A 24,408-nucleotide genomic window follows, 5' to 3' on the forward strand; every position below is an offset into this window, starting at 1 on the left:
TTCCTCCGAGCTTTCCTCAAACTTCCCTCCCTTCTGGCTCCCATGCCATGGTACTGCTGTTGTGAAAACTGCCTTCTATATTGCTTCCCCACCTCATCCTGACTTCATGCAAAACCAGCTCTAGTGGGGGCTGCATAATGACAGCCTTAAAAGGTAAAGGTAAAGGTACCCCTGCCCGTACGGGCCAGTCTTGACAGACTCTGGGGTTGTGTGCCCATCTCACTCAAGAGGCCAGGGGCCAGCGCTGTCCGGAGACACTTCCGGGTCACGTGGTCAGCGTGACAAAGCTGCATCTGGCGAGCCAGAGCCGCACACGGAAACGCCGTTTACCTTCCCGCCAGTAAGCGGTCCCTATTTATCTACTTGCACCCGGAGGTGCTTTCGAACTGCTAGGTTGGCAGGCGCTGGGACCGAGCAGCGGGAGCGCACCCCGCCGCAGGGATTCGAACCGCCGACCTTTCGATCGGCAAGTCCTAGGCGCTGAGGCTTTAACCCACAGCGCCACCTGCGTCCCAATGACAGCCTTACATACATATATTAGGGTTGCCATATTTCAGGAAGTGAAAATCTAAACCCCAAAGTTCTTTATCTTTTGCCAAAGTTATTGAGCCCAAATCTCCCCAAATCTCAAAAAAAAAAAAAAGGAAAGAATTTTTAAAGCTATTTTGGGGGAAATTTGCCAAAGAAGCAACACTGGCTGGCATATGCCCAGGGTTTCCCGGACGTTTTAAATAATTTTAGAAAATTCCTCCATTTTCGACATACAGTCCTAACATATATGACGTTTTACTGGAAGGGGTGTGGGTGGGTATAAACCTTCAGACAGGGCTGAAAGTGTAGCAGACATTACCTATTCGTGGCATGAAACAGTTAGAAAAACAAGCTATTGTATGTTTTAATGTAAAGAAATCTGAATGCCACAAACCATGAAAAGCTTAGTGACCTATATAAATATACTTTTAAAATAAATTTTATACTTGCAGCTTTACCAATAGAATGATTAATTATTTCTGGGTATTTAGAACTTAGTGAACTTATATATGTCAGGCAAGGCTAATTACTTTAAAACATTTTTTGAGATATGTGCTATTGGGGAATAGAGTACATGCTGAACTAATTCATGATAGCGTTCTACTCTGAATAAGTGAGTGGTCAAAAACAAATCAGAAAAACAACAAGCAAATGGCCTTATGGGTGGAAAAAATAGTTAAGTAATTCAGTCATCATCCATGAATCTCTACAGTCATTGGTCCTGGAAATGAACTGGCAGGCAATGCAACTGTTGGATCCGGGCTTCTTCCAGAGGGGCTTCTTATGGGATGGGGAAACCTCCTTAAAAACAAAGGGTTGTTTGTCTTTTCTGTTTTATTGTACACTCATAGCCTCATACCTGGAATTGCTTGAAAATTCTAGGAAACCAAAATTGTTGTTGTTTAGTCATTTAGTCGTGACCGACTCTTCGTGACCCCATGCACCAGAGCATGCCAGGCACTCCTGTCTTCCACTGCCTCCCGCAGTTTGGTCAAACTCATGCTGGTAGCTTCGAGAACACTATCCAACCATCTCGTCCTCTGCCATCCCCTTCTTCTTGTGCCCTCCATCTTTCCCAACATCAGGGTCTTTTCCAGGGAGTCTTCTCTTCTCATGAGGTGGCCAAAGTATTGGAGCCTCAGCTTCAGGATCTGTCCTTCCAGTGAGCACTCAGGGCTGATTTCCTTCAGAATGGCTAGGTTTGATCTTCTTGCAGTTCATGGGACTCTCAAGAGTCTCCTCCAGCACCATAATTCAAAAGCATCAATTCTTCGGTGATCAGCCTTCTTTATGGTCCAGCTCTCACTTCCATACGTCACTACTGGGAAAACCATAGCTTTAACTATATGGACCTTTGTTGGCAAGGTGATGTCTCTGCTTTTTAAGATGCTGTCTAGGTTTTTCAAAACCAAAATATCACTGTGCTTTTCAAATCAGTGGTTAAAATCAGTGTAGTTTTGAAAGGTGCAGTCCTCCATCTTGATTCAAAATGGCTTTCAGTTGAATCCAAACATAGATGAAAACCCCTTCCTTGGCTTCAAGAACTATTGTGCAAAATTTGGTCATGAGTATCTTGAGAGGTATCCAAATGCACAGAGAACAGCTTTCAAAAACAGATAGTAGATTTTTATTGATTTATTTAAACCACTTTGTGAAAGGGCGCCTGAAATTAATAAAAGATGCTTTAGGTTTTTGAAGGTAAACATTATTTTAGGGGTTAAGTTGAGCTCCTTCAGTGCAGGAAACGTTTCAAAATATGAGAGTATTGACAAAATTGGGCTTATTATAAGGCTCAAAGAGCAAGAGAGAGCATGAGAACTCAGTCAATAGAAGAATACTTGTTTTAATCTGGATTTTCTTTTAAGTGATCTCACCAGCAAGTTCACTCCCTTCCCCTCTCATATATGTAAAGCCAGATCAAACATTGCAAAGGGGCAAACGTGTTGCAGGCCTTACCTAGGCAAGATGCCAGTTTTTAACAGGAATGGTATGACTTTGACATTAACTATCCATTTTTACTTTTTTTAAAAAAGAAAATAAACTAAGAGTCATGTAATTTCAGTTTCTTTTTTACCTTTTGGACTTGAAGAACCAGATGTGCTTTAGCATGCTTAAAAGAAACGTTTTTCCTGGCAGGAATGTGAAGAAGTATTCACATTACATTCTCAGTACTTTGCTGACCAAAATTGCTTAAATAACTTAAGAGCACAAAACCTACTGTAACTCAGTAGAACTTGTACCCTGGTCTCATGGATCCACAGGTTAATTAAATTTTTATACTCTTTACAAGACTTTCATTTTATTTCTGAAGGATTTTAGTTTAGTGTAGTAGTAGTAGTCTAGTATTAAGGGAATGCTATAAAGGCTTAGTGATTTTCTATCTGTTCCTGAAAATACACATTTAATCCTTAATTCTGTGGGTATCATGTTTTTCTTTTTTAGAAAACCCAGTACAAATAAAAAAAATGTTCGTGGTACTTTACTGTAATGGTTCTAGGGGTTGCTCATGCGTAAGTTGTTGCCACACCTGGCTGGGTTACCTGGGTGAACCCTTTCTGTCCGGACAGCCACCCATCCGTGGCTGTCTCAATCGCTGGCAGAATCCGTCAGTGGGCGTTTCTTGAACTTCTTCCAGCAAAGACGTTCTTTGACGCCGAGTCTCCTCCTACTCTCCCTGCGCGGAAGTCTTCTGCACAGGGAGGGTGTGGGCAGCGGAGGACCCGTGCTCTTCCCGCTGGTCTCCAACGAGGAGTCCTGGAGCTCCCTCGCCGATTCCCCCATCTGCCCCCCTTCTCCACTGGTGCTACGCTGATTTCCTTCCCCAGCAGATGGGCTGCCTCTCTCCCTACTGGGACCCTCTCCGGTATCCCTCTGGAGCCTTCCCTCTGCCTCTGGCTCCGATGGCAGTTCCCTGACATTTACATTTTAAAAGCATTTCTTAAGTTTATATACATAATAAAAAGTATTATAATGCTTCTGAAAGTCACTTGTCTTTGGTCCTCATTAGACGTTTTTCCCTCCCTATGTTTGGGAGACAGGGAAAAGTCCCTAGGCTTGTCCACTCCCTACCCAACCCTTCACTAGTTTACTTTCCTCTATATTTACTCTTTATCCACATTTTGTTAAATTAGATTAATTTATATTGGCACGTGTTGCTTCTTGCTTATTCGCCTAAGTAAGCAAGACAGTACTGGGATTTCTAAATTACTAGTAACAAAAGTGCAATAGCCACTTGGCTGCACAAACACTCCTAGATTAAGTATTCCTATACCAGTGTATAAGTTAACAGGTTCATGGATTTGTGTGAACAGACACACAAACAGCTCATCAACAAATGGTAAGTACATTTTATATACTATATTTTTCGCTCTATAAGACGCACCAGGCCATAAGACGCACCTAGTTTTTGGGAAAAGCAAGAAAAAAATATTCTGCATCTCAGAAGCCAGAACAGCAAGAGGGATTGCTGTGCAGTGAAAGCAGCAATCCCTCTTGCTGTTCTGGCTTCTGGGATAGCTGCGCAGCCTGCATTCGCTCCATAAGACGCACACACATTCCCCCTTACTTTTTAGAAGGGGAAAAGTGAGTCTTATAGAGCAAAAAATACGGTATTTAAAATGCTTCTAATACAGCAAATGATGAAAAGGGAACATGCAACTATTCAGAAATGTCTTCAAACTTTTTTTCTGGCAAGGTTAGTTCCCAATTATTATATCCTGTTCATTGAAGTCATTTTGGTAAAGGAGATGACCTCTAGCTGACAAGCAGGGAAGTTGTTTTGCTTGGCAGATAGGCAGGCTGGCTGGCTGGTTTTTTAGTAAAATGTCCCACAGGTGGGAATTTGCTATCCATTTTATGGCCATGTCCAGTCCCGTCCTAGGTGTAATGCTTAAAATATAACTTCTCCTCTCTCTCGCCTTGCCCAGCGCTTAACAACATTTTCACCCTCATTTTTCTTCTTCTTTCAGTTAAGAGGTACAGTGGACGCTCGGGTTACGAACGTGATCTGTGCAGGATGCACGTTCACAACCCACAGTGTTCACAACCGGCATCTGCGCACGCGCAGGTAGCAATTCAGCGCTTCTGCGCATGCACAACCGCCGAAACCTGGAAGTAACCCATTCCGGTACTTTCAGGTTTCGGCGGTCCGCAACCCAAAAAAACACAACCTGAAGCATCTATAACCTGAGGTATGACTGTATTTGTGCTTAATTGGATGTTTGTCTTTCCTGTTTGACAGAACTGGCTTAAAACAGTGCTGGCTTGGTCCTTGATTTTAAAGGACTTGGGAGATTTTATGGTGATGATGGCTCAACATTCTTTCACCTCCTAAAGGCCAAGTCATGTGCAGCAGACGGGCTTAATACTCATCCACTATGTGTTCCAAGAGAACTCTGCAACATTTGAAGGAGAGATGCGTGGTTTGTAAACGAACTGTGCACACTCTCCAAGAAACAAAATCTTAGAGTTGTGCACAGAGTCCCAGTGGTAGGAGCTTTTACGTGTAGAAGGTCTAAGATCTAATCTCCAGGACGGGTGGTAAAGACTCCTTCTTGAAACTCTGGACAATTGGTGACATTCAATGTAGACAGCATTGAGCCAGATGAACAAACGGCCTAAGTATAAGGCAGGTTCCTGTGTTCCTAAACTTGCTTTTTAAAATTAGTTTTTATTGAAGATTTTCTAGTGTTACAGAGCAAACAAATAAACAAGGAAGAGTACTGTATTTTTCCGTGTATTGGATGAGGGTTTTTGACTCAAAAATCACGTCAAAAAACTGGGATTGTCCAATACACGGATAGTGGCATGGGGGGGAGGGGAGGGGAGAAGCGCCGCGCCGCCAGCCAGCTCTTTGACGGGAGCGCAAATCCACCCGATGCCGCTGTGCACGGGAAGCACTCCCTGGATTGTTTCCTGTGCGTGATGGCATTGGGGAGGTTGCATTCCTGCAAACTCAATGGATGGATGGAGCGCAAATTCACCCAATGCCTCTGCGCGCGGGAAACGATCTAGGGAGTGTTTCCTGCACACAGCTTCGTGGGGGGAGAGGCTCAACAGCTTTGGGCCATCTCCCCTCATTTTCTTAAAATTTAGTCCCCCAAAATGGGGGCGGCGGTGTCTTATACAAGGGGTGTCTTGTAGACAAAAAAGTATGGTACATATAACATCTCCATTTTTTACTCATAGTCAGTTCATTTATGTTTTGTGTGAGACACTATCGTCGTAGACATAATGCAGTTGCGGGGGGTGGGGTGGAGATGGGGAGGGAGAGAGATGGGAGGGTAACGTTCTTTTGTTCAATTGCATAGCATCTGGGTAGGGTATTGTGTCAGCATCACGCCGGTAGGTCCTTAATTTGTAAATTTATTTATTTTTATTGGCACTGCAAGAGATTAGGGGGACAGGAGCCTGGTTGGTTTGCGTTCAGTTGATTGCAGTGTGGCTTGTTTGTATGTGTTTGGGGGTGGGTTGTGTGGTCATATTAGCCATATTATTTTGTATGCATCATAACTAGACACTGGAAGTACCTATCAGGAGTGAACATGGGCTACTGGTACCAAAATGGGTGGGAAACTGCCCAACTAGAAAAGTTAGCCAACAAACTTAAATTAGCACAGGGACAAGCAAAGGAGGATGTCTTCACCGTGGTTCCCCTTTGTCACATGCACAACACAACAAGACAATGAACTAAACTTGTTTTGTTCAAATCATCAAATGGCAGATGAAACACATGCCTTTTTTATCAAGCTTTCTGTTAACACTGACCTCATGGTTTATTTATTTAGCTTTTATTTATTTTTGTGTTCACTTTAATATACATAATTTGTGTCTTAAATATATAAAACTAGCACCTTGAATAGGCTCAGAACGCTATAGAAAGCCAGTGTCCTAGCACAAAGCAACTGTTGCATTCTGCACCAGTGACAACTTCTGAACACCTTTCGAGTGAGGAATTCCATAGCTATAGATAAAGGCTCAAGGATTTGGACTCCTTTTATGAGAACATTATGAGGACAATGTTCTTCGTTTTTCTTTTTATCCAACTTAAAAGGCAGCTGAGGCAGAATCATCTGGCTATAGATTGAGACGTACAAACCCTACAGAGTTTCGCATAGCTTCAAAATGGAAAACATAAGTCAGTTCAAGGTTTGTGGAAACTTGGCCTAAGCTTGAACAAAATGAATCCCAGTTTAAACCTGGGCCAGCCTCCAAGTTCGTTACAAAACCTGAAAGCTGGCAACTTTTAACTGGTGATAGATTGCATAAAGAGATTTACAGGGAGCTCTGACTGCATGTACCAGAGGTCACTATAAAATGGCATTGCTTTGTGAGAATCATATTGGAGATACTATAGGAACAACTATATGGTTAGTATAAGAGCATAGCAGTATTGTCAAGTTTCACAGTGTGGTTTGAAAGCAATGAAAATTTTAAGCTCCATCTCTCACCAGTTATATGCTGATAGTCCCCCTCCCTTTTGTCTTCTTTTCTTTTTCTTTTTTCTTTTTAAGAGGAGGGAACAAAAAAAGACACATTCTCTTTTTAAAGGAAAATAAAGTACACGGAGAAAGACAAGAAAAGAAACAGCATGTACAGTGGTACCTCAGGTTAAGTACTTAATTTGTTCCGGAGGTCCATTCTTAACCTGAAACTGTTCTTAACCTGAAGCACCACTTTAGCTAATGGGGCCGCTGCGCTGCCGGAGCACAATTTCTGTTCTCATCCTGAAGCAAAGTTCTTAACCTAAAGCACTATTTCTAGGTTAGTGGAGTCTGTAACCTGAAGCGTATGTAACCTGAGGTACCACTGTACTATTCTAATGCTTTGCGCACTTTAGTACAGTGTAAGGCATGCACCATTCAATGGGGACCACATATCCCCATAAGAACTGACCCTGCAATCACAATCTGAGGCCCTTCTTTGTGTGTACCTCCTCCACAAGAGGTCTAGAAGGCGGCAACACAATAACAGGCCATATACTATATGCTACATAGTCTGGTAGGTGATTTTGGTGCCCCCCTCCGGGGAGAGGGGCTGGTTTTGCCAATCCCTAGATGCACCTGTAGGTTCCTTTGAGCCTGTAGGTACCTAAAGCAAGAAATCGGGGTCCTCCTTGAACCTTCCCAGTCAAGTTAAAAATGGAAAAATCAGACCCTCCAAGTACCCCTATTTTCCAGGGACGTCCCTGGCTTAGAGAAGCCATCCAGCTTTCTGATTTGATCCCAGAATAGCCCACTTTTCCTTAGGATCTCCCTATTTTCATTGGAGAAACATTGGAAGGTATGGTAGGATGTTCCTGAAGAAATGTTGGTGGGTATGGAGTTATCTGACCCCTGAGCCGTCTGAAGGCAATCCAGTATCGGGAGGTGTTTGTTTAAATGTTTAATGTTTTATTATGTTTTTATATAGGGTGGAAGCTGCCCAGAGTGGCTGGGGCAACCCAGTAAGATGTGTGGGGTATAAATAGTAAAATTATCATTACGGAATGGGACGTCCCTATTTTCATCAGAGAAATGTTGCAAGATATGAAAAACTACATAAAAGCATGTAAGCAAGGCTTAGTGCCCCTTCTAGGTTCTTGACTGTGACCAAAGGAGTGACAGGACAAGCAGAGAGTGGAGACAATGGAACACAACAGAAGAGACAGTGAAGGAGAAACTACCTAGAGTGGGAATGGTCCTGGCATAGTCTCTTATAGACTTGGGAAGACCGAATTAGTTTACACGAGGCATGGCCAAACTTGGCCCTCCAGCTGTTTTGGGACTACAACACCCATCATCCCTAGCTAACAGGACCAGTGTTTACACAATCTAGTTGAAGACAGGACTCATAAAGACTGAACAATGAGGTTCCATGAGAAAACTCTTAAAAGTCCAGTTTTCTGAGGGGTGGTGTAGCACATAACACCTTGTAGGCAATGATTTGCTTTGTGCAATTATGTGTAGAGTGAAAATCTAAGAGTCATGGCCCTGGGAGGCATACGCAGAATGAAATTCCCCCTACAGTGGTACCTCGGGTTAAGTACTTAATTCGTTCCGGAGGTCCGTACTTAACCTGAAACTATTCTTAACCTGAAGCACCACCTTAGCTAATGGGGCCTCCTGCTGCCGCCACGCTGCCGGGGCACGATTCCTGTTCTCATCCTGAAGCAAAGTTCTTAACCTGAAGCACTATTTCTGGGTTAGCGGAATCTGTAATCTGAAGCATATGTAACCTGAAGTGTATGTAACCCGAGGTACCACTGTACTTCGGAACAAAAGCAAAACATTCGTTCCGAAATGGTTTAATCACCCCTGTGAGGTTATAACTTACGAACTATATTATACACTTCCCCTCCTATGTGTCTGGCATCAGAATGACACTATGCAACACAATGCAACATGGAATGACCCTGCTGTGAAACATACTCTTGTCAGGAAGATTATGTGTACGAGACGCTCTCGGGAATTAATCCCGTTTAAGGTCCAGAAATAATCCGCCCCCCGCTCCCCACTTTCCATGAGAACCTCACAAATTCTACTACACAAACCGCCTTTTCTTCTCACAACATTCGCTTATACAGGGATCTGCTTGGTGACTGTAACATAGGCGAAAAAACCTTGATGTAGAGATCTGAATTGCAGTGAAAGTGAATGTACTGTTTTCATTTCTAGCCTAGGGTATATTAGCAGACATTTGGCTGATCCTGGTGGAAATAAAGGGATACATTCTATACCCTCTTGTGGTCACTTTGGAGTAATTCATTCTTGGGGCACATGCTTATTAGAACAAGCAGACTTAAATACCGGTATAAACGTTCTGCTTTGCTTTTTTTGGCTGTCACATAGTAAGCACCTACATTTCACTTTGTAATGAGATCACTTAATTCCTGCCTTTGTTTTTGTTTTTTTTGAGAATGTGGTGTTTTGTTTTGTTTTCACGACAACAAGTATGGTCAGGGTAGCGGCTACAATGGGAGAGACTGGGCATGCTGTATTCATTCCAGCTTTGGAGAAGTTGTAAGAAAGAAGTGGTTTGTTTGGTGTGTGTTTTTTAAAAGCTATAAACATGATTGTACTTCTTCCTGACACACATTACACCGTGTATGATCCTCTGCATGTTCAGTAATGGCAACTAGAATCAAATTGTATGCGTTTTCTGTTATGCAGTGAAATTTGACTCCAGTTGTCATTACTGAGCATGCTGTATTGCGTTTGAGCATGCTCAGTAACATAATATATATATAAAAATGTGGCAGGTGTGATACATTGGCACAGGGAACTTAAAGAAGTCCAATATTTACTATCGCAGACCGTATGCTAAACACATCAGGTGGTGTAGTTAGAGCATAGTACAAATATTTGTATTCATGATACATATCAAGAATGGTTTTACAGCAAACATATGTTTGTGCAATAAAAAGCACATACAAATTTAAAACCAGAGATCAGCTTTTACAGGTAGATATTTTCGTAATTGCCTGCATAAGTGTGATGGCATGGATAAGTTTCCAGAGGTCATTTAAATATTCAAAGAGACAGCACCTGTTGCATCTGTTGGCAGAGCATTCCACACTAAAGGCTTGATGATGCTAAAGGCTTGGGTTCTTGTTGCCGTCAGGTGAGCCTTGCCAGTCAGTGTGGAACAGGGGCAACTAACAAGGTTCCTGCAGGTTAATTCAGGAAATGAGCTGGGATATAAATGTTTAGGAACCTGGGATACCTGAACCTAAGTTGTGCCACAAATGCCAGGGGGCTGAGGAGTATTCAACCAGTGCTACTCTCTGAATGCAACCCTAAATATTAGAGTGGAAGCACCATAATACTGTGCCTCTGATACCCATCCCACTAAGTGAGTCCCAAGAGGATACCATGGTCTGTTGGTATCAAAAGCTGCTGAGAGATCAGGCAGAAGTAACAGGGATGCACTCCCCCATCTCTCATGATAAGGTCAGAGCAATCAAGGCTGATTTAGTTCCGAAATCAGGACTGAACACAGATTGTAGCAGATCTTATCCAGGAACTGCTGCATATAGCAATCAGTCTCATCCAGGAACTCCTAAGGAAGAAAAAAGATTTTAAAAGTGTTCTTCATCTGCTTCTGTCTCCAGATATTAATGAGTGTAGCCTCATTCCAGGAATATGTGATGCTGGTGAATGTTCCAACACTGTGGGAAGTTATTTTTGCCTCTGTCCACGTGGTTTTGTAACATCGACAGATGGCTCTCATTGCATTGGTAGGTATATTATTTTATGGACCCTTTGGACAGTCTCGAAGCTCACCGCTGGCCAGTTCTAACCTACTGTTCCTTGGACAGTTCATAAAGGTTTCTAGTCTATGAACTTAACTTGCTAGTCTTCGGCCATCATACAACACTGGTCATATCCCACAATCTCCCTATTTGTAGAGGAAGGAGCTGTGATCCTTGCATGCACTGACCACTAAAATAAATAAATGGAGGTGTGTTTGCAAAAAAGACTCTGGGACCTTCTGGTAAAGGGTGAATAAGAAATACAACAATACAGCAATAATTTTACACAGTTTGGTTATAGTCTACTTCCATGGTTTAAGACTATGTCATTTTCAAACTACATGTACTTTACTTTATTTGTGATGTTTGGAAAACAAGACATGAGGAAACTAAAATTATATCATTTACTTAATCCAGCCTCTACTAAACTTGAAGGGAAAACTCAGATTGATTTCTTATTAAGATTAATTTGATTCTTCTTTAATATTGTAAAGTTTGCCTTGGATTGGTGTCTATAACCACAAAGTCAATATTTGAAAGATACTCCTATGAAGCTAGAATACATCAACAGAAAAGATTGCTATTTTATTTGGCCTAAGTACCCTCTCATGCCCAATGAGGAAAAGTGGTCAAGAAGATGTATTTATTTCTGTGCTTGTATGTCAACAGGCAAAGCCTAAAAGCTTCTGACATCTGGTAGCCAGTTGGGGAGAAAAGCAAATAAATTTCTTTCTCTTGAGTTTCTAGTTAATGCATGTGTTACTTTAAACCATCAGAGGGCACTGTTTAACAATCTAGTCCGCAATTGTAGCCCCTCTGCCTAACTCGACTCTGCCTTTTAGAGGTTATTTTGGTTTATTGTGTTCTCCCAACTTGTTGAGACAAGATGTCTGTTATTTTCTCTCTCATTTCCATTCATCCTGGAAATATTTCCTACATGAATATAGCCTTTGAACTCCAGAAACTGTAAGTGGTTATTCCAAAAGGTACCGAAGCTGCAAGGTCTGCTAACAGCAAGGAATGCTACCTTCCAGTTTATCTCTGCCTTACAGCATGAATGCACGAGTTTTATGGCCTTTTAGGCTGCATGGTTGTCATTTGTCAACTGTAGCAGCCAATTGTAGATGGGCTCTCTGCACAGAAGTGATAACCATAAACTGCATTGCATAATGTGTTCTACTGCACTGATAATATTCACATTTGTTTACCCAAATTGTTGAAATCAGGCATAGGCAAACCCGGCGCTCCAGATGTTTTGGGACTACAGTTCCCATCATCCCTGACCACTCATCCTGTTAGCTAGGGATGATGGGAGTTGTAGTCCCAAAACATCCGGAGGGCCGAGTTTGCTTATACCTGATTTAAATGCTACCCTAGGGTTAAGAAAATGTTTTAAATTACTTTATATAAATAGTCCGATAGTAATTTTTCTCATTATCAATATCCAGATCAAAGAGCAGGTACGTGTTTCTCCAGTCTGGTGAATGGTCGCTGCGCACAAGAACTTCCTGGCAGATTTACCAAAATGCAATGCTGCTGTGAATCTGGACGTTGTTGGGCACTTGGATCCGTACCGGAAATGTGTCCTGTTAGAGGTTCTGGTGAGTGCTTTTATATGCCCAGTTTTAGTTAGGATCACTGGAATAAGATTGCACCAATTTTGAAAATCAAGCTTAGATATGAAAAAATATATAATTGCATTTTGCTTCAAAAGTACATGAAGTTCCCACCCTGTACTTCTCTCTGATCAGTTACTGTTAAGGGACAACCTCTTTCTATTACTATTGAAAATACTTCTTTAAAGCCGTGATTATTTAAAGCAATCATAGCTCATTTCGATATAGAGAAATAACGACGCCTTGTACTGCATATTTTTAACTGTTATATTAAATTGAACTGGAAGGATACAAGGCACCCATATTTTGTTTTATTTCTCCAAATAACCTGGGAGGAAGAGGTTTGAATACAGAAACATTCAAATTTGCAGAAAACGTCTGAAATAAAACCTAAATCCTCCAAGAAAATGCATTCACTTAAAAGATCTGCCTTTTTAACATAAGAAAATGCTAATTTTCTATGTTTATATTTATTATCTGACTTGCTGTAATGAAGTCTTTCTTGCCTTATGTCTTTGTGACCTGCTTTTACCTCCCTCAAATCAGAGTTCCCTTTGAACTTTTTTGGGTCTTGCTCATCCCACCTGCATTCCATAGTGACCTGGCTCCATATCACTCATATCCTTACTTTATTCCCTTTAGAATCCCTAAATGTTTTCTAAACAACCTTAATGTAAATAATATTCTGCCTATTCCAAACAATAAAATAACTTGGAGAGATATATTCTCTTGGAGTCAGCTGAGGTTTTGTGTATTATTCTAAATGAGTGTTCCCAGCTGTCTCCAGTGCTTGCTTAGCAAATTAAAGTGACTGAACTAGGAGACAGTGGTTAGTGATCGCAGCCAATTCCATATTTACTCACATGAGTACACATTTGGAGATGGCTGTGAACATTTACATGAATACAAACGGTATAATCTGAAACTGTACAGAAATTATGGTTTATCTTGATAAATTACGCCCTTTCCGGAAGCAAATTTTGTCTCGGTGCGAGACGTATATTTTTCTTTCTGTCAGCCTTGAGGGACTTAAAACAAGGTAGAAGAAAGAATATCCTCTATTTCTGAGCTGCTGGATAGTTGAGAATAAATTCTGTCATGATACCTCTTGGAGTAATCTTGCAAAAATTAGCTGTGCCCAAAGCTAATTGAGGTGGCAAAATCTCTAATAAGTAATAGTATCTTTTTAAGTGAATGTCTTATTTTCCAAAATAGATGAACTGGTGTATGTTCCTACCTCCTTGTGAAAAGATGAGATATTAATGCTTCTGTGTTGTTTTTCATTTTCGTAGATGAATATCGCAGGCTGTGCATAGATGGCATTCCTGTCGTAGGGGGTTCCAGACCTGGTGGTACAGGAGGAAATGGGTTCTTTCCTGGAGGAAATGGAAATGGCTATGGACCAGGAGGAACAGGATTCATCCCCCTTCCTGGAGGAAATGGTTTTTCCCCAGGTGTGGGTGGGGCTGGAGTAGGGACTGGTGGCCAAGGTCCCACAGGAAATGGCCCCATCATTACAGGGCTGAGTAAGTTGCCATATTTGACTGTTTTTCCATGCGGTGGATAGTGTGTGTGTGTGTGTGTGTGTAGTAGTAGTAGTAGTAGTAGTAGTTGAGTGCCTGGAGGCGGTTGGAGGTTGGATGGCGGCTAACAGATTGAGCTTAACAGATTGAGGTTGAATCCTGACAAGACAGAAGTACTGTTTTGGGGGGACAGGAGGCGGGCAGGTGTGGAGGATTCCCTGGTTCTGAATGGGGTAACTGTGCCCCTGAAGGATCAGGTGTGCAGCCTGGGAGTCATTTTGGACTCACAGCTGTCCATGGAGGCACAGGTCAAATCTGTATCCAGAGCAGCTGTTTACCAGCTCCATCTGGTACGCAGGCTGAGACCCTACCTGCCTGCAGGCTGCCTTGCCAGAGTGGTGCAAGCTCTGGTTATCTCCCACTTGGACTACTACAATGCGCTCTATGTGGGGCTACCTTTGAAGGTGACCTGGAAACTACAACTAATCCAGAACACGGCAGCTAGACTGGTGACTGGGAGCAGCCGCAGAGACCACATAACACCGGTCTTGAAAGACCTACATTGGCTCCCAGTACATTTCCGAGCACAATTCAAAGTGTTGGTGCTGACCTTTAAAGCCCTAAACGGCCTTGGTCCAGTATATCTGAAGGAGCATCTCCAACCCCATCGTTCTACCCGGACACTGAGGTCCAGCACTGAAGGCCTTCTGGCGGTTCCCTCACTGCAAAAAGCCAAGTTACAGGGAACCAGGCAGAGGGCCTTCTCCGTAGTGGCGCCCTCCCTGTGGAACGCCCTCCCACCAGATGTCAAAGAGAATAACAACTACCAGACTTTCAGAAGACATCTGAAGGCAGCCCTGTTTAGGGAAGTTTTTAATATTTGATGTATTATAGTATTTTAATATTTTTTGGGAAGCCACCCAGAGTGGCTGGGGAAGCCCAGCCAGATGGGCAGGGTAATAATAATAATAATAATAATAATAATAATAATAATAATAATAATATTATTATTATTATTATTATTATTATTATTATCATCATTATCCCCTACCACTGTCAATACTGCTGATTGCAAGTTAAAATAAATATACTATGGAAAATAAAGTCATTTGATCATCTGGACCTAACTTTAATGTTGTAATACAACTTGGTTCTGTTTTTCCTCCCCTTAGCAATACTCAATCAAACAATAGATATTTGTAAGCACCATCCAAATCTTTGTTTAAATGGACGCTGCATCCCAACGATTTCCAGTTATCGATGCGAATGCAATATGGGGTATAAGCAAGATGCAAATGGAGACTGTATTGGTGAGTGCAACTTCCGATTTCACCTGCTTTTCATCTGATCCGTAAACATCTTTAAAATACCTCTTCTACAGAGATACTGAAATATATCTTCTATAAAGATGCTGAAATATTAAAAGGCCCCCAATGTGCTCTTGAGACTTTATAGCAATGAAATGTAGATTAATGTGACAACTATGAAGAATTATATTATCACTTATTTTTACCATATTGATATAAAACTTATAAACACTTATGTACACTGATGCAAATGCTTACTAGTTTTCTGCTACTTTCTACAAAATGTATCGAGCATCTTGCATGGTTGGACTGCACACACAAAAAATGGCCAATAAAGCAGTCTCTGCTCTCCAGCCCTTCCTCTGGTCAGATTGGCAGCCTACCAAGTCCGCTCTTGGTTGAGAGAAACTATTGAGGGAAGTAACAAGGAACTCTGTGTAATGTCTAGATGATCAAACGAGCTACTAATAAGAGAACACTTTTCTGGAAGTTTGGCAATCTAATATTAGGGATGCTGTATCATATGGCAGTACTTCCTGAATTATTAGAACATACTTGGAAGCAACAGTTTAAAGATGCTACTTAGTGTGTTCTAGCAGTTTAGCAAGCACCTCCACAGTTCTAACAATGTATGTATTAATCTGTAAGGCTATTCACTGGGATATTAGTTTTCAAGTAACTGGACTGCCCAGTGAAACAAAATAAACTACTAAGTGCTTTGTAATGAACTCCCACAAGAGCTAGGGCATTAAAGAGAGCAGCTGGGACATTTAGAGAGCTGGAAAATGTTCAAAGGAAAACCATTTGAGCAATAATAGGGTACTTTGAGAGGTACAGTGAGCAGATGAGAGAAAAGCCAAAATAGCACTAAGTAGACAATGTGTTCTCATGTGGGGGGCATTTGCAAGGAGATTCTGTTTCTTCAGAAAGGTTTCCAACAAAAAGTAAGAGTTTTACTCCTGTCAGGCAATTTCCTTATTGAAAAGCCATTGTACATTTATCTTTACTCCCTTCCACCACCAGCAATAATATGGGAGTTTACTAAATTTAAACGAGTTGATCTGAATAGAAATATTCCCTGTAGACATGAATTTAGTGAAAAAAGCAAACTGGCTGTGCTTAAAAGATTTGCTTATCACACAGAGTACATGTATTTGCATAGGACATAAAGAAAATATACGTTCTGTAAACTTAGCATTTTCTTTCCGAAGAAACCATGCCAAGGCGGAAGGAGTGTTATGTTTGTTGTTTATAAATATCTTCCACCCATGAATATATTAACAGTTCAGTACAGTCCATTCCTTTAAGAAGTTCTTTTATTTTCATATGAAGTTAACAGACAGGATATAACAGGCAACACATTCATGAGGACCTGTGGCCTAGTTGAAATAATATCAATAGCGCTTTAATTTTTGGGCTTTGTTCTGATGAAATTATTGGCATTATGTGCTTGCTGAGGGCGGAAACAAATAATCCAGCGACAGATTGGCTTGCTGTGCATGAGTGCAAAATGTTTTTACTTAGAAAAATAATAAAATTCTACAGGGAAGTTTGTGGGGGAGGAGGAATCCCCAAGTTACTGTGTACAATTCAGACAGAAAATTATAAAAGTCAGTGCTGAATGGCTGCTACATTTGATTATTTTATCCTGTTCTCTTCATATTGCTTCATGTTTATGGCTTTGCTGCAGTTTTCTCAACTACATGCTCAAAAGTAAGTGGGGTGTGAAATTAAGCTGGGGTTTTTGCATGAGAAATGGGGAATTGGTCTATAGTATTAGATAGAATATTGTCATAATCTGCCAGGTTAGATTTCTGATGTTTATATCGTACTTTTCACTGGTGTGGGCAAATAACTTGGAATCCTCTTTATATGTGATTTCATTTACACTGAGTAAAAATTTATTAGCAGCTTGATGTGCAAACTCTTTCACAAGGTCTTCAGGGGAGAGAAAAGAGAGACAGTGACCGTTTTAGGCATGTCCAATATGTGCTCCACTACGCACATGCACATCACACTGAACTCAGAACTGAAAATGCCACAAAAGAGGGCAGAAAAGGGTGAGGCAGGGGCAGGATGGTGGAAACGGTTTGCTTCGATGATTTTTCAATGGTGTTTCAAATATACATGTTTTCACATAAACTTGAGGTTCCTTGGAAAATAACCCCTACGTAAGTTGGGAATTGGTAGACAAATTTGGAGAGGTTTTGTACAAACCCTGCAAAGAGAATCCCTGTTTCCATACTTGCTTTGGGAACACGCATGTGCATCTGTTTCTGTATCCTGAGAGTTGCCTCCTCTGAAACTGTGGGTGATGGGTTGGGGGATAGTCTTGCGCTGAAGGGAACAGCTTCCCTCTGCAGCCTCTAGTTTTGCTCCTGCTGGAGGACAGGCTACCATTTGCTCATTACAGCCGGCTCAGAAAACCAGTGCTTTAGCCAAACTAACAGGAGCTCACTGTAAAGTTTCCAGAAAGGAACAACAGAGCTAAAACTTAAGGACTTAACCCAGAAAAAGAAAGGCAAAAGAAGCATCACATTTTGTACGCAACAAGAGTTTGAAAGCGATCCCAGGAAGAAAGGACAGGCTGAAGGGAAAAGACAATGAGCAGAATGGGAATGCTCTGACAAGAAACTATTGCCTTTTGACCACAGAGATGAAAATCACAAGTGGTTCAGAATGTATTGTCAGCTTCATAGAGTCCCAGAAGCTCCTACAACGTAGGTGAAATGGAAATGGGTTTCTTAAACTGTTGTCCATTTTACCTCTGTAATAAGGTTTATCTGCATAGATGGGGACGGGGGCTTCACCACTGTGAGCCAGTGTGGTGTAGTGGTTAAGCGCGGTAAACTTATAATCTGGGGAACCGGGTTCGCGTCTCCGCTCCTCCACATGCAGCTGCTGGGTGACCTTTGGCTAGTCACACTTCTCTGAAGTCTCTCAGTCCCACTCACCTCACAGAGTGTTTGTTGTTGGGGAGGAAGGGAAAGGAGAATGTTAGCCGTTTTGAGACTCCTTCGGGTAGTGATAAAGTGGGATATCAAATCAAAACTCTTCTTCTTCTTCCTCTTCTTCTCCTTCATTTGATCACTGCTCATTACAGTATTCACACAGTTCTCCCACTTTAAGGAAGACATTGTGCATGATCTAATTGCTGCTGCAAAAAGTAGGAAGGAAGTAAGCTAACTGAACATGCTCACTATTATGCCATATGAAAATCTGTGCCATAAACAGCTGCTAAACCTCTTCCCAGGTGTATGCTCAGGCTGGTAACTAAAACACTTCATTCAAAATCATAAATACGAATGGTTGTTGATTTAAGGAAATGCCCATAAACAGAAACAAGGGGTTGCATTATATGCAGTAAGTAATAGGTTCACGTGGTTGCTTTTCTGTAGTTAAGCTACATTTGGCAGCCTCCTCCATGTGAAGAGCCATGTCTTGTGAGTGCATTTGACTGCTATATGTTTGTCAATCCTGATACTTTGTTTTTCCACATGATCCAAGTGTGTTGAAACCTATCCTAAAATCTGCAGCCAGGCACACCTCCAAAACACAGAAAGGCAAATTAATGATGGAGAAACAATAAGAGGAGGAGGAGTTTGGATTTGATATCCCGCTTTATCACTACCCGAAGGAGTCTCAAAGTGGCTAACATTCTCCTTTCCCTTCCACCCCCACAACAAACACTCTGTGAGGTGAGTGGGGCTGAGAGACTTCAGAGAAGGGTGACTAGCCCAAGGTCACCCAGAAGCTGCATGTGGAGAAGCAAGGAATCGAACCCAGTTCACCAGATTACGAGTCCACCGCTCTTAACCACTACACCACACTGGCTCTCATATAACTTTGTGATTCAGTCCTATTAATCTAGTGACAAGTGTGTATTTATATTTCTTCATTGCTTTATTTTCTTTCTCTACCTAGATTTTATTTTTTTATTTAAGAAGCATGAGATGCTGCATATTTTTGAAATGGACTGAGTGGGCTGTATTAGGTAATGACTGTATACTGAGAATCATGGTGCAGGTGGTTTTTTTTTTTTTTGATTAGTGTGTTGAATCAGTTTCTGCTGAAGAAAGTGAAATTTATTTCTCTGTTCAGCGATTGTACTTGTTAGGCGCTTGTTTGTATAACTCGTGAAATCTGATTGTCTTCTTTCCTGATATCAACAGATGTTGATGAGTGCATATCAAATCCATGCACTAATGGAGACTGTGTGAACACACCTGGCTCTTATTATTGCAAATGCCATACAGGTTTCCAGAGAACACCTACAAAGCAGGCTTGCATTGGTAAGAAGGCCAATACTTCTGCAATTACTCGTGCTTATATTTAACCTGAGTTTGATCTCCCACCCCCCTTAGATTATCAATATGATTTTGAATTGCCTTTTCAGCAAACGGTGACAGTGATGTAGTATTTACAAACCCTACACAAATCTGGAATCCGTAAAATGGTTGGATGGCACCCTGTATGCCTCCTTCTGGCGCCTGCTGCAGCCAAGCTGGTGCCAAATGTACTGCTGTGCTTTCCTTTGGACCACATCAGTGAGGCTGACAGGGAGGTCTTGTTATTTGGGCAGCCCAGGACCTCCATACACACTGTCGGGGCTTGTGCCCCGGAGTTCAGTGCTACTAACACAGCAAAAACAATGTGGGAAGTAGCAGTTATGAGTCTCCAGTCTCTACAGCCACAGCAGGCGCTGCAATTGTTCAGTGGTTCATTTTGCCCCCAGAGGCACACACTATTGTCTCTCGAGACAGACGGATGCTAACAAAAAGAAAGAAAAGAAGTGTTATTACAGGAGCAGATTTTGTCAAATCTGCTTGCATTTGAAAAATCAAGTGATTGTGGACAAATAAAATACTTGATATCTGGTACCGTATTTTTCACTCTATAAGACGCACCAGACCACAAGACGCACCTAATTTTTGGAGGAGGAAAACAAGGAAAAAAATATTTTGAATCTCAGAAGCTAGAACAGCAAGAGGGATTGCTGCTTTCACTACTTGCTTTTCTGGCTTCTGTGATAGCTGCGCAGCCTGCATTCGCTCCATAAGATGCACACACATTTCCCCTTACTTTTTAGGAGGGAAAAAGTGAGTTGTACGGAGCAAAAATTTGGTATATACGGGTTCAAATCTCAAATGTACAAGACACAATCTAGCTAAATTTAGCTATGTGAGTTCCATTACACTAAGTAGTGGGACAGTGCTGGTGTCAAGTCTGGATCTGTAAACAGAATTCAAACATACTGACAAGCTGCTTCATGTTTGCTTTCCAATAGCAAAATTGAAAGATATGATTTTCATTGAGTAAGGGGTATGTAAACCTGAGGTTTGGACCCAGTGGTCTGAAGCAGTTTGTTGTTTTCTCCTTGAAACTAGTTGATAATTATATTGTTATTATTCTCTGTTCTCCCCCACCCCTCTCAGATCTTGATGAATGTATCCAGAACGGCGTACTTTGTAAAAACGGCCGATGTGTGAACACTGATGGAAGTTTCCAGTGCATTTGCAATGCTGGGTTTGAACTAACTACTGATGGGAAAAACTGTGTTGGTATGAGATTGCTTGTTTCATTTGTTTGTTCACTTTTAATGCTGATAAAACATGCAAATTTCCATGCTGTCCTGCCATATGGCACAGAATAAAGTATATTCATAGGTTAAACATCAACAATTTATATACTGAGACTATACTGTGGGCTTGTTAAAATTTCAGCTAGCATTTCAGGGTTGTTTTTTTTATAATAACAAATTCAATTTTAACATTATTATTTATTTAGCCTTTGCCAGTTAATTACAAAATAGGTTGACATGTAGTCACACTCTGGTTGATGTTGAAAAAAGCTATTGCAGTTATCCTTCTGAAATTTGGCTGGATTCATGCCCTCAGAAGGATTTGCACCTTTGCCCCCCTTTTTAAAAAAATACAAAACAAAAATAAATTTTAAGGTGCTCAGCCCAAAAGCCCCAAACCTCATTTGCCTGTAATTTGATAGGCTTTACCTATCCTGCAGGGGCAGCTATTTCTGCAATTTTTATCCTTTTTTTTTTTGAAAAGGAACAAAAGTTTCAGGCATTTTTTATTCATCAGTGTTGAATGGAGATAAAATAAAGCAGCCTTGGATGGATCCTGAGCTGAATTTAGGCAGCCTCAGACCAAGGCAGACTATTGGGCCAATAATGAATCATGGAGCCATGCCCTTGCTCTTTGTTTCTCCCCGTCTTCTCCTTCCATGTGTCTGACCAGTGTTTAGATTCTGGCTATTTAAAACCAGTTTTCTTAGACGCCTGAACTTCTGAACTGAATTTAAATGTTGTTTGCAAACCAGGATATGAAACTAGGTTCAGATTCCAATTATAAATTCTGATTTAAGCAGCACTGCCATGCTTTATATGTGGGGCCGCCTTTGATGGTGGTTGGGATGCTTCAATTAATATAGAATGCAATGGCCATAATTTTTAGCACCCTGAGAAAATGCTAAGAACATGTGCACTGTGAATGCCCTTCATGTCCACTTGTTTAAAGTGGATGAACTGAAGTTCATCTCTCTCTTAAGGTATAGCCAAGTTTGGCACAAAATGATTAAAAGAAAGATTTGCCATTTATTTTGTGTGATTTCACCCATTTGTTTTTCTGGTAGAAAGGTTCTCATTAAATGAGACAAATCTTGAAAGAGATCTTGAGTAGTTTCTTCAAGGATTAAATATATCTACTAATTCGTTTTTCTAGATCATGACGAATGCACAACTACCAACATGTGTTTGAATGGCATGTGTATAAATGAGGATGGAAGTTTCAAATGCATCTGCAAACCGGGCTTTGTCTTGGCTCCTAATGGGCGCTACTGTACTGGTATGTAAGACACCATATTATGGCAATCTTCACTCTATACACACACAAACAGAGAGAGAGAGAGAGAGAGAGAACTATGGTTGTTTCTCTCCTGCTTATTTCAGTTGTGCTGACATAGGAAAAGTTTCCACTGAATTGTGCCAGTCTTGAGCTTTGTGCCCTTTGATCAAATTTTGCCCTGAGCAAAATTTAATCCACATATGAATCTTCAGTGGAAGCAGGTGGTGAATGACATTAGAAGGCCACAATTACACAATTTTATAAGAAAATCGTGGTTTCATTTACTAATCAGTAAAACATACATTTTCCTCCAGATATTGATGAGTGCCATCAGCCAGGGATTTGCATGAATGGTCACTGCATTAACACCGAGGGCTCGTTTCGTTGTGATTGTCCGCCAGGCCTAGCTGTAGGAGTTGATGGTCGTGTCTGTGTAGGTAAGATACACTTTTACAGTTTAATGTGATAAAGTTTAAACAAATATGGGTGAGAGCCAATGGTGGCAGCTGCTAGTACAACAGTCATTCTGCTAGTGAGGTCCCCATTGTTAACGTAGTGCAACAGCTAGACCCAGTGGGTAGCTTGGGCTAGCAGAAGTGTTGCACAACACTAGAATATCATATACCATTCAGCATTACGGCCACTGGGGCCCTGTGGCTGGGACTGCATTGCTCTTTCGTCTCCTGAATGTTGTGTGTCTTTTCCGCTTACCAAAAGAGAGGGGCAGGGCAGCAGGAGTTTGGCACAGTGCAGGTTGTGTATCGGAGCCAACCGCTGCTGCTCCTGGTGTGTGTGTGTGTGTGTGTGTGTGCACGTGCGCATGCTGTTACATGACTTCCACTTGTGCTAGCACTTCTGCCATGAAAGTAGCTTTTGCAGAAATGCCTACTTTCCCGCTTCTTTTGTTTACAAAGATGAACTGTACCATGTGTTCTAAAGCCTATTTTGTCACAACAGATAGCACATTGTAGTTTCATAGTCCGTTTAGTCTTCTAAATACAGTGGTACCTCTGGATGCAAATGGGATCTGTTCCGGAGCCCCATTCGCATCCTGAGTAGAGCGTAACCCACGACAGCGCATGCGCGGGTCGTGATTCGTTGCTTCCGCGCATGCGTGTGACGTCATTTTGAGCGTCTGTGCGAGCGGCGAAACCCGGAAGTAACACGCTCCGTTGCTGCAGAGCGCAACCTGAAAATACTTAACCTGAAGCTACGCAAGGTATGACTGTATAAATAAACACTGCCTAATGAATTAGTAGTGTACACTATAGTTTTTCATCTTCTCTGTTCTCTACTACCAACTCTTTAATAAATGCAAATTGTTCATTGGCAGTCTGGAATAAATCAATGAAAATGAGAATGTTTAGGTTTGGCATTGTGTTTATGATACTGACTCTGTGTAATCCCAGAGCCAGACCCAAAGGGCTAAATTCAAAATTGGCATGAATAACCTGTTCAATTCTTAAAATAATCCCAAAGTTATATGGGGATTTCCCCACCCCCCACCTCTCAATTTGCCATAGATTTGTTGCTGCTGGGGAAATTTGCCTTGCTGAAAGTACAAGTTTCAGGGCAGAAACTAAAACCTACTAAGCCCTGGCCCCGCACTAGCAGTAATGCCTGTAGTCCAGGGTGTTTAATTCTCTTTTGGAATACACAATGCTGGTGCTTAAAAGAATCTAACTTGCTCTTAGTTGTTAGATTATTTCTTCAATTGAGACAAAATCAGGAATCATTTAGGAAATTCAGTTCCCCAACAAGATGATATAATTACTCTAGACATGCAGTAATGGGAAGAAATCTTAAATAGTGCATAATAAAAAAAAATCTTACTCTGAACAGAATTTCAAAGTGTGCGTCTACTGTTAACAAATCTACTGTAAATTCTCTTTGGCTTCAAAACCCTCCTTGTTGGCTAAGCTGCAGGATCTTTTGAATGATCTAAGTGATGTAGGCAGAAACTGTAGGCAGCTGAAAAGTGTTTATAGTCTGAGAATTGGCGTATTTTATTAAACATTCTGCTTAGGGCTTTTAGTAGTGCTGACAAGCAGGTTAAATATTTAACAGACTGTATGAAAAGAAAATTTCATTAAGACTGCCATACTATACACACGTACTCAGTAGACATGTATAGAATTGCAATGTAAATAATCTTAAATCATACATGCATTCATACAAACTCAAAAGTAACCTGCAGGAAATAAAGTTAAGTAAGACATATTAGAAATAACTTTGGGCATGAACGGAATATCCAGATACAGATATAAGCCTATGTTAGATGTCAACATTTGGTTGGTATTGGACTTTGCAGAAGCCAAGTTTTGACAATATTAATTAACA

The 24,408-nt window shown here is 41.2% G+C and overlaps 1 protein-coding gene across 1 annotated transcript in view; it reads left to right on the forward strand.

Annotated features, from left to right (window-relative positions):
* The window catches only part of FBN2 (fibrillin 2), a 141,422-nt gene that overhangs the window by 45,548 nt on the left and 71,466 nt on the right, over positions 1-24,408 (forward strand). Inside the window, exons 8-15 of the mRNA XM_083702173.1 lie at positions 10,622-10,747; positions 12,211-12,363; positions 13,671-13,904; positions 15,074-15,211; positions 19,381-19,500; positions 20,644-20,769; positions 21,946-22,068; positions 22,383-22,505. Of these exons, the coding sequence (XP_083558299.1) occupies positions 10,622-10,747; positions 12,211-12,363; positions 13,671-13,904; positions 15,074-15,211; positions 19,381-19,500; positions 20,644-20,769; positions 21,946-22,068; positions 22,383-22,505 (1,143 nt within the window). The remainder of the gene's footprint in view (positions 1-10,621; positions 10,748-12,210; positions 12,364-13,670; positions 13,905-15,073; positions 15,212-19,380; positions 19,501-20,643; positions 20,770-21,945; positions 22,069-22,382; positions 22,506-24,408) is intronic.

This window comes from Podarcis gaigeae, assembly GCF_964106915.1.
Source record: "Podarcis gaigeae genome assembly, chromosome: 11".
In the NCBI taxonomy this organism is placed as follows: domain Eukaryota; kingdom Metazoa; phylum Chordata; class Lepidosauria; order Squamata; family Lacertidae; genus Podarcis; species Podarcis gaigeae.